This window comes from Egretta garzetta, unplaced genomic scaffold (genome assembly GCF_000687185.1).
Source record: "Egretta garzetta isolate BGI_Z169 unplaced genomic scaffold, ASM68718v1 scaffold38, whole genome shotgun sequence".
NCBI classification, from domain to species: Eukaryota; Metazoa; Chordata; class Aves; order Pelecaniformes; family Ardeidae; genus Egretta; species Egretta garzetta.
In genome coordinates this window covers 2714909-2724557 of record NW_009260667.1, presented here as the reverse complement: position 1 = coordinate 2724557, position 9649 = coordinate 2714909, and the positions used below count along the sequence as shown (strand labels likewise).

The 9649-nt window shown below is 48.2% G+C and overlaps 1 protein-coding gene across 1 annotated transcript in view; it reads right to left on the bottom strand.

Annotated features, from left to right (window-relative positions):
* The window catches only part of NTN4 (netrin 4), a 53309-nt gene that overhangs the window by 19487 nt on the left and 24173 nt on the right, over positions 1 to 9649 (bottom strand). The window contains 1 exon segment of the mRNA XM_035900998.1: positions 9587 to 9649. This exon segment is cut by the window's right edge and continues 120 nt beyond it. Within this exon segment, the coding sequence (XP_035756891.1) occupies positions 9587 to 9649 (63 nt within the window).

Sequence of the window (9649 nt, the reverse complement as noted above, 5' to 3'; positions counted from 1 at the left end):
AGGCCCTGATTTTGGCCGTGGAGTGGGGCGGGCAGCTACCCACTCACATAGCTATTTCAGTGGCTTCCTGTGCTTGCAGCTTTACTCTGCCCAATGTTAAATACAGTTTTACTAAAAGCATTTCAGCTGCAAGTGTCTCCAGATGTCTGATGCATGGCCAGGCTCGAGGCGTGATCGGCGTCCTGCATTTGCTGAAACACAAGTTGAGCGGTGCCTTGCCACCCGGCTGCCCCTTCCTTCACCGGTCGCAGGGGAAGTGAGAGAGAAAGGCAGGCAGCAAACTGAGCATGGTTCAGCTTCTCCAGCTGCTCAGTAACAAGCCAGAGACCTCAGCCTGCCCTGCCAGCCTGGCCCCATGCTTGTGTCATCGGTTGGACATGAAACCAACGGGTCTGGGGACCTGCACCAGCCATCAGCTTCTTTCGGCATCAGGAGCCACATAGGGAGCTCAGGGTGCCTGGTGATCCGGCCCGGAGCTGGGGCATGGCTTTAACTGCTGCTGAAAAATGCTGCCTTCCACTCTGTTTAACTTGTGGTTTTACAAGTGTGCTGTTCCTAACTGTATGACTTGTTGCCGAGACCTGCCACGAAAAAGGGTCCTGTGAAAAACCTGAACAGTAAACAAAACAGAAGAGGACCTTGAACATGTTGTAAACAGCTTTTGCTTGTTACGTAGGTGCACCCCCCCACTCCCCCTGGCTAATGATGACTTCCTGATTTCTTTATTTTTAATGAATAGATTTCAGCTGCTATCTCACGGGGGTCAGATGTAACCGGTACAGATAAAACTTCAAAACTGACCTTGAAAGTCCTTAAAAGACTTCTCAGCAGCAATGCAAATAGCAAAATATTTCAAAAACTTTTCAAGTGATCCTTTCCTGCCTTGTTAAAATGTCTGGATCATCAAAGCAGGAGTAAGCGCAATACAGTACAGCAAGTGGACTGCGTAAGCAACAGACAGACCGAGTCAGACAGAATGCGCAAGCATCTAAGCTAAAGCATGAATACTAAGATAACATCGCTTTCTGTGCTATTTTGGCCTCATTGCAGATACCAGTTGGTCTGTCTGGCTTATCGTATTGATGTATGCTTAAATGTGTGCTAATGTTTGAAAAGAATGAGAAGCAAATACAGAAAAGAAAGAAAACAAATTTGCAGAGGGAATATTTAGTTCTCAAAGTGTGTCTTGTGTTTTCATATTTTCTTCTTTGCTACCACCTACAAAACGTTCTTCAAACTCTCAGATGCCTCGCTTTCCTAAATCAACACTCTGCAATAAAATTTCTCTCTCACTTGTACATTTTTTAGGCAAAGCTCACACAGAAACCAATGTTACAGAGCTACTTTACACACATTTAAAAGCATCCACCCACCCAGAAACAGAAATTGGTTAAGTTGCATTAGTCGTGTGGTCATCTTCTGATGGTTTTGACAGAGCCCTACCTCTTTGATGCCATTTTTGATAGGGGTTTCTTGCAAGCCCTTTGGCCATTCAGTGGCTAGTGCTAAACTGGCCATAGTAGCCTGAACCACATCTGTGGCCAGAGAAATCCTTCTGCTTGTTCCTCACCAGACTGTCCTGGCAATTAGGGCAAGGGGACCCACCAGACCCAGGATGTGCATGATCAGGAGGGGAAGGTGACCTGAGGGCCAAAACAAGGGGGTCCCTTGGTGCTTTGGCCATCATGGTGCCAAAGTAAGAAGGATGTGGGGGAAGACTTGCAAATGGGGGTATGTCTCAGACATGGAGACTCTTGGGATTACTGCGGGGATGCCTGCTGCCCCTGCCTGTGCCTGCAGCCTGCAGCCTCACCCCTCAAACTCAGCTCCTCCCTTGCCAAAGCCGCACAAAGAATCAGTGGGGACTTAATCAATCAGCCAGTGGCTGCCCAGCATTAATAATATACGACTCTGAAACTCAGCAGCACCTAAGAAACCCTCAAAGGATTAAGCATCCCAGGACAGCAGCAGAGAGACAGGCAAAACTCCCTGCCGAGGAGCATTCACAGTCCCAAGGCGAAAGAGCCTGCATTTTCTGAAAGCCCAAGTACTGTATAATAGAGCATGCTGCATTGCCAGCATAGGGGGAGGTGCATGAAAATAAAACAGGGTATCCCAAGACCCTGATGCGCAGCCATTAATTTGGCACGCAGAGCTAATAAGCAAGCGGCTGAATAGCTGTGCGCCAGACTTCTTAATCTGTATGTGAACTCTAAAGAAAGGGTTTTTTAAAACTTAAAAAACTTTAAAAAACTTTAAACTTAAACTTCGAAACTTAAAAAACTTTAAAAAACTTTAAACTTAATCTTCAAAACTTAAAAACCAATATCAAATCAAGCAAATCAAGCCAGCTGGTGTTCAGAGAGGCCCCGATACAGAGCTGGGCATGATGCTGCTTATATTGATTGCTTGTAAATGTACAATGCACCCAGGAGGGGAGGAAACGAAGGGTCTGGCTGAAAAGATTAAATAATAACAGATTAGTGCGATTCTGACTTCTGCATAATGGCAAGCACAGGATCAGCACAGAGACCTGGAGGTATGGGCTCCCCAGCTGCCTCTGCAGGGCTGGAAACCTGCTCCTGGGGCCAGTGCTGAGCACGCAGTGGGTGCTGCCACAGCTGGGTCAGGAGGAGCCATGCATTCCCGGTCCTTATCGCAAGGGTGCTGCTTTGCAGTTTCCTTTCCTCCAGGGGTTATCACAATGAGATGCATTAGCATCTTCACCAGATGCTGCTCCCTAAGCCCAGATCCTGCCATAGGTCCTGCACCCCCTCTGCAGGAGCTGCTCAGCTTGGCACAGGCTGCGATGGCCGTTTGGGTGGCCCAGCCTGCCATGCATTCTTCGCAAACCCATGTGCCCCTGCTTGCCATGAGGCAAGGGACTCGTAATCTCAGTGGGACTCATGCCTGGGTGAGCACCCATGGGGGCACAGGACGTGACAGCCTGGCTGGCCCTGCTTCTGCATCTGTTGCAGCTGCTCAGGCTCCGCTCTTTGGGAGCAAGCTTTGGAAAAGGCAGCTGGGTTCCCAATTCCCGCGGTGCCAAGCCTTTGAGGTGGCACTACTCAAACAGGCTGGACCCTGAGAAAACTCTGCCTCTGCAAGGTCCCCCCGGGTCCCACGGTGGCCCCGACCCCTCTCAGCCAGGCAGAGTGGGGTGCAGACCTGCTAATGAACAAGCCAACAGCTAAATGGCCCGTCTCAGCAGAGAGAGGGGAGGGCCAACGGGCTCGTTAATAGCTTGTTTCTCAGTGCAACTGTTTAGCTAATACCTTTTTTCCCCTATTCCTTTTTTTCCAGAAATTTAATGAAAGTCGGACCTAAGTGCTTCAAAAACCTTGCCTGAGGCTGATGTATTTATTCTCTTTCAATAGCATTATAACGATTACCCCCCAAAAGAGCTCTGCTTTAAACATCTCTCCATCCTAGCTTTATCTCATTGAAGAAAATCTCTTTTTTCTTCTACATAATTCCAGCATGACAGAAAAGCTTTTTATGCATCATAAACAACAAAAGAAGGTGAACATTAGCAAGCCCTTTCCTGCAGCCCAGAGGCAGACAGGTATTTTTTTTCAGTAGTAAAATACTGTGGCATCTGAAAATAGGAGAAGGAAAGGACAAGAAGGAGAGGTAACAGAAGGAAAAGAGAAGTGGCAGCAGGTGAAAAACAGCCAACAGACTGTCTACTCTGGGTGAAATTAATGCCCATAAGGGCTGCTGGAGGGCCAGATGCAAGACTGCGATGCCCTGTAAATTCCCAGTCATGCTGGGGAGCGGCTGGGAGCCGGGGCTGAGAAACCGGCCCGGCAGCTCTGCTGGGACCCAAAGTACAGCAGGGAAATGATGTACCCGGCCTCGGGGACTGACATTTTTTTCTTCCCTTTTCACTCACCTCAATTTACATTTAACTGTAAAGCGTACCCACTTGGGTCATTCTGGAGCATCACTAAGTACATAAACACAATTCCCAGTACGTCTCACCGCTTTAAGCATTCACACGGCTCTTGACTCATTTAAGCGGCAGAGCCTTCTCATACCATTTTTCATCTTGTCATGGAGCCTTTACATCCCAGTTCACTTTCACACTGTTTCCCTTCTTAGCTCGACAGCCCCGCCGCAATGTCAGTCATTAGAGGGCACAATGCAAACACTGTTACAAAAGTTGACTTCTCTAAGATAAACGAGCGACTGATTTCTCTATACAAAGACAGTTGCTAGGGCATGCTTCCTTCCAGAGCCTTTTGTTGCTGAATTATAACCTTCCAGCACTTCCTTTCAGATTGCAAATACGTGGGGTTTTTCTCTAGTCAGATCTTATAAAATACTTTCCTCCCTATTTATCATGTTCCAAAATGTTGGCAGTGAGAAAGAAATGCTGCATCGAGGGAAAAATGCTTTCAGTCACCTGTTATGAATTGATGTACATTGCAAGAACTCACCCACTATATAGAGTCCAAAACAAACGCACACTAAAAGAAAATCAATGTCCCAAAGACCTGATAGTCTAAATAGGCTAAAGAGCTGGGAGGGGCAACTGCTTTTAATAGAGTTTCTTTCTTGGAACTGCTCAAATTGTATTTTCCTTTTTTTTTTTTTTTTTAACTTTCGTGGAAAATGGGCGCGATATCAGCCTAAAGGAAAATCACGGTGTTCACGTCGAGTCTTTAACGATAGCTTTTGAATTGTGTTGCACTCGAGCCACTGTGCCAATTTGAGAACCGATGCCTACTGGCTGCTGTCAGCATGTGGGGAGGTATTCTTTCCCAAAGCGCCAGACAACCAAATTTATGCATGAGAAAATTCTCATATCCTATCTCGTTCTTGTGAAAGAATACAAAGCTTGTTGTCCAGGGTGTGGGGGCCGTCTGGTAGGGGTTTTTTAATTCCTTGTACAATAGGCTTCTGTCAGTGCTGCTGGAGAAGACCTTCAGCATCTTTTGATGTCAGTAGCACGATAACAATTTATAACAGCCCCTGGGCTGGCCATGTGGGAAGGGGGAGGAATATTCACCCTGACCAACTATACAGAAGTGCTTTAGCACGGTAGCTCAGTCTACGCGGGATCCCAACCATACTCTGTCCCCCCACCCCTTCATAATTATGGAAGGAGCCTGGGGAGATCAGCTGGCTAACTCGGGTACATCAAATGCATGCCTGAAATTAGGTGAAATATTTCTGGGGTTTGGTGGCTAATTGTCAAGCAGCTGCCAGAAATCAAGTTCAGATGTGTTCACTGATCAGGTTTCTGAACAGTTTTGCCTGTTCAGCTTAGAAAATAAAGCCCAGTTCCTGGAAAAGTCCTTGACTTACACTGACCCAGCACCTTGGACTACTAAAGAAGCCTATAAGCATAATTGCAGCAGCACCATTTCTCTATGGCAGCAGCAGCACCACACCAAACTGCTTTGGGCACATGTCTTAAGTCCGTTAAAGCTTCTGCATCCCTAAGTTCTAGTTCTTCAGAGCAAAGATAGCTGCTGTATCATGTTATTAAGACTGTCGTCAAGGGAAAAAGAGACCAAGAGGATGAACAAAACCAGACTGCTTCATTTGCTCTCACTCTGTTCAGTGCAGGTGAAGGATGCAGAAATAGGGCTGCACTAGCGGGAGTGCAGGAGAGGAAAGGAAGGATGGAGCAGGAAACAGACAGTTGATAAAATTGGTTCCTTGATAATGAAGCCATGAGTTGATAATGGGATCTCATCTCATAGGGGTAAAAGCAGGAAGCCCCAGCAAGGACACAGCCCTCTAAGACTGATAACTCAGGCCGACCGTGAAAACCACATAGCTGTTGCAGGATTCCGTAGCCAGGGAGGGCCAAGGAGTCTCTGAGATGGATGAACTTCTGCCCTCACCTTGAGCCAGAACCTCACAGCCCAAGTGAGGTATCTCTGGGTTTGCTTTCCCCAATCCGGAGTCCTAAATGGCAAGATCCTACTTACCTCGAGGCTGACCTCCTCTTTCACCACCCTTGCCATAGCTGCACACAGGCCGTGGGGATGCTTTAGCTGGTAAGGGGTCAAGAATGCTCTGCAATAGCTCCATGCACAGAGGTACTGGCAAGGAGTGAGAAGCTCTTATGCCACAGATCAGCCAAAAAAAGAGTCTTCTCGTGGCCACTGAAGATCAGGAGGGGTCTCCTGTGTCTGTGAATCCATTTCTCTACTTGCATGGGTGTTCTGCCATGTAATGCAGCTCACAAACTGATCCAGCTGCTTTGCATGGTATGGTATGAGGTGCCTTTGTCCATGCACATTTTTTTCTGGGCATGCATTGAGCTGTTGTTTGAGATTTGGGTAGTGATCCTTTGAACAAATTTGGGAGGAGTGGGGAAGAGAAGGAATTGTACCTGTACCACCCTGACAGCTGTCTGTTGCACCCAAGTGTATAACAAGGAACAGTCAGGATTATACTATCCATGAGGAGCAGCGCTTGGTGTTGTTGGAAGGCAGCCAGGTCCTTTCTGTAGGCTTCCCCTGCGGCTCATGAGCAGGAGCCCCACCTCTATACTGAGAATTCCCCTAAAGGCTGACATGGCATTTCTGATGCTAAAAAGAACCCAGAGCTTCCCTATATAAATTCCTTTCTGCTTTAGGAGAAAGGGTGGGTGAGGGAAATCGCCATCAAGCTTTGCTCTGTGGTACTCACACAGTGACCTCCGCAGAGAGGAGCATCCCGGAGAGTTTTGCAGCTGGATGGCAGTGAGAGCACAGAAACAAACCTCTTCTCTTACCGGGTCTCAGCTATTGATTTTTGCTGTTGGGGCTACCATGACACAATCTTTTCTCACAGCAAATGTTTGGACTCTGTAAAGTCCACCTTTGCTCTGACCTGACCCGGAGGGATCACAAAGGAGGTTATCCCACCCTAGTGAAGGGAGCTAGAGCTGCTTCTGCTGGGGTGGAAGGAGCCCCTCATTGTCCATAAAGCCACCCTGTTCGCCTCTCAATCCCATGCCCCCAAAGATGTCCTGGGTCAGTATTATCTCATGCTCAAGCTGGATTTCTAGCCTCCCTTCAGCTACTCCCAGCACACGATGGCCCAGCCATCAAGAAAGAAATGGATCCAATGGTATGAATCCCACGGCAGCCAGCCAGGCCGATGTCCCAAGCTGAGTGGAGCATCCTGGCCCTCTGGGTCAGGCTCCTGCACCAAACCCACCTGGGAAGCAGCCACCAGCATCCCTGAATCCCCATGTGGCTTTGTCAGATCCTCTCTGGGTGCAATGGCTGAAATACTTCTGGTTGCTTTGTGAGATCTGCCTGAGACCTGGCAGCTATGCACCCCGGCTTACTGCCCAGAGAAACCCAAATATATCACACCCAGTTCTTCCACTGGCCAAGCAGGGACTGAAACTAAGCCTGCAGTTAGGATTTTGCCTGTGGGCTGAGACCAAGTAGGAGGCTAAGAAAACTTATGCATGGCTTTTTTGGGAAAGTTTTTTTTTTAAAAAAAAGATCTTAAACTTGCTTACATTTTGATGTTAACTCTCTAACTTAGGGGATATTCTTCAGGAGTGCTCTGGTCTAAACAAGCATAAAAACAGAGTCAGATTTTAAAATCATATTGTGAATTGGTAATGTGCTTCCCAGCTTTTGCTGTCCTCAGTTTTACAGTGAAGGTTCTGCTAAAAATCCCACGTAAATACTGTTACATAAAGGCAAGACTGAAGTCCCCATCTCACACTTGAGCGACTGACCGTAATTCTTCAGAATTACCTTTTATGTGACTTTTTCAGGTGAAATGTACAAAAATGCTCCCTCTCTGAAATCCTACTCTCTTTTCAGAAGTTTCTCTGACTTCTCCCAGCTAAGCAGCCCCAGACCCCGCAATCTTTCATCCCTTCTCTGTTTGCACACACACGTCTTGCTATCATCTTGGAAATATTCCTCTCTTCCCATCTTGAAGCAACACACTGGCAAACCCCAGCCTGGTATGCATGAGTGGGGTGCCAATGCAGTCCCCTAATCGCAGCAGCCTCACGCCAGGCAGAAGCCTGGCACAGACCAGGCTCAGCCCCAGCTGCCCCGGTCCTATGATGGAAAAAGTGATATTGGGAGGGGAAGCATCCTACCACTCCCTGACCCTCCCTGCAAGCCATGGGGCTATGTCACCCCTACACCGGTACATCCCCTATGGGACACGCGGGATAAGCTGTAAGGTACAGTAAAATGAGTCAGCCTCACTGTAGAAACGTCACCTTTGGGACTCCTGCCACATACACATTTATAACCGGAGTTGAATTTCCAGGCCCCTTGGGGCCAGCGCAGGGGCTTGTTGCTATTTCTTGCTTTGGTTTTCAGTGCGATTTTGGCACTTGATTCCTTCCCACAGCACCGCCTGTTACCTGCGCACTATGGCTTCCATAGGCTATAGCCGTACCGGAAGCGTATTTGGCCACAGGCTCTGTTACAACTCTCAGCAGTGCTCCGGGGCACGCTCCCGTGCAATTGTATCCCACCAAAATAAACCTGAGCAAACAGCTCCTTTCAAAGACTTTCGCTCAGGGGACATCTGTGGAAAGCAGAGGCAGTGCTACTTGAAACAGCCTTATCAATCATAGTGCTGCACGCTTTCAAATTGGTATAATTCAAGACGTTGCAAGACGAGCTCTATTAGAAGGGAAACATGCTGTCTGCTTCATGTCTGCGACCATAATTTAAGCGAAATGAGAGTTCCCCAAAGAGCTGGACAGATGCCAGACCTCCTTACCTCAAGTAACTGCCTTATGGTTTGGGTTTTTTTTTTTATGATCTTCCCTTTTCTAACATTATTCAGCACTGCTCCTCTGCCAGCAAAGCCAGGACTTTCAGACAGGCAGAAAGGACAAGATGTGTTGGGGGCGGTGAGACCAGGGTGTCCCCAGGTTGGCAGGGTGCAGGCGTGCCATGCCGCAGGCGTCCAACATGCCGGCTGCTGCTGTGCCCATCACCCCGCCAAGGGGTTAGTGGCTCTCGCTTCTCTGTGATGTGGGAGGGCTGGGGTTTAGGATTTGGTCAGTCCCAAGGGATTTGAGGTCAGAGCTCTTGTGATGGGAGTCTCCTCGAAACTGGAGCACAGGGTATTTATCTGGAGAAATGTATTGCAAAGTGCAATGGAGAGCCTGGGAGTGGTGGGCAAACCCCAGCTCTCCTGCGTCTCAGTTCAGGATCCAACCCAGTGTTTGAGGATCCTCCAGAAGCAATGGCCACCACAAGACCCCTAGTACGTTCGAGGGAGCTCTCATCCCTCTCTGTCACCAAAATGCCCTGCATTTATTATCTTTTAGATATTGTGTTAATGAGAGTTAGTGTTTGGGGGAAGAAGGGAGTCAGCCATTTTAATTTATTTTAAGGGTCCACCTGAAATAAATAAATGTAAATTACTGTGGAGCACCCTTGAAGGATGAGAGTCCTGGTGGACCCAGCACCTCAGCCTCAGACCGTCTTTTGTAAAGACCGCTTTTGCTCACTGTGCTTGGAATTCAGGGCGTCGCGTGTCAAATACTGTGCACTCGGACCTAGACCATACTCTATACCGTTCCCTACTGCTGTTAAAACTCTGCTCTCCCGCAGTGCGGACGTTGTTGGGCGCATGTACATACCACGTGGAAAACGCCGGCTGCCTTGACGGGCTTGAATCCGGTGACAGGGACGCAGTGGTCAGC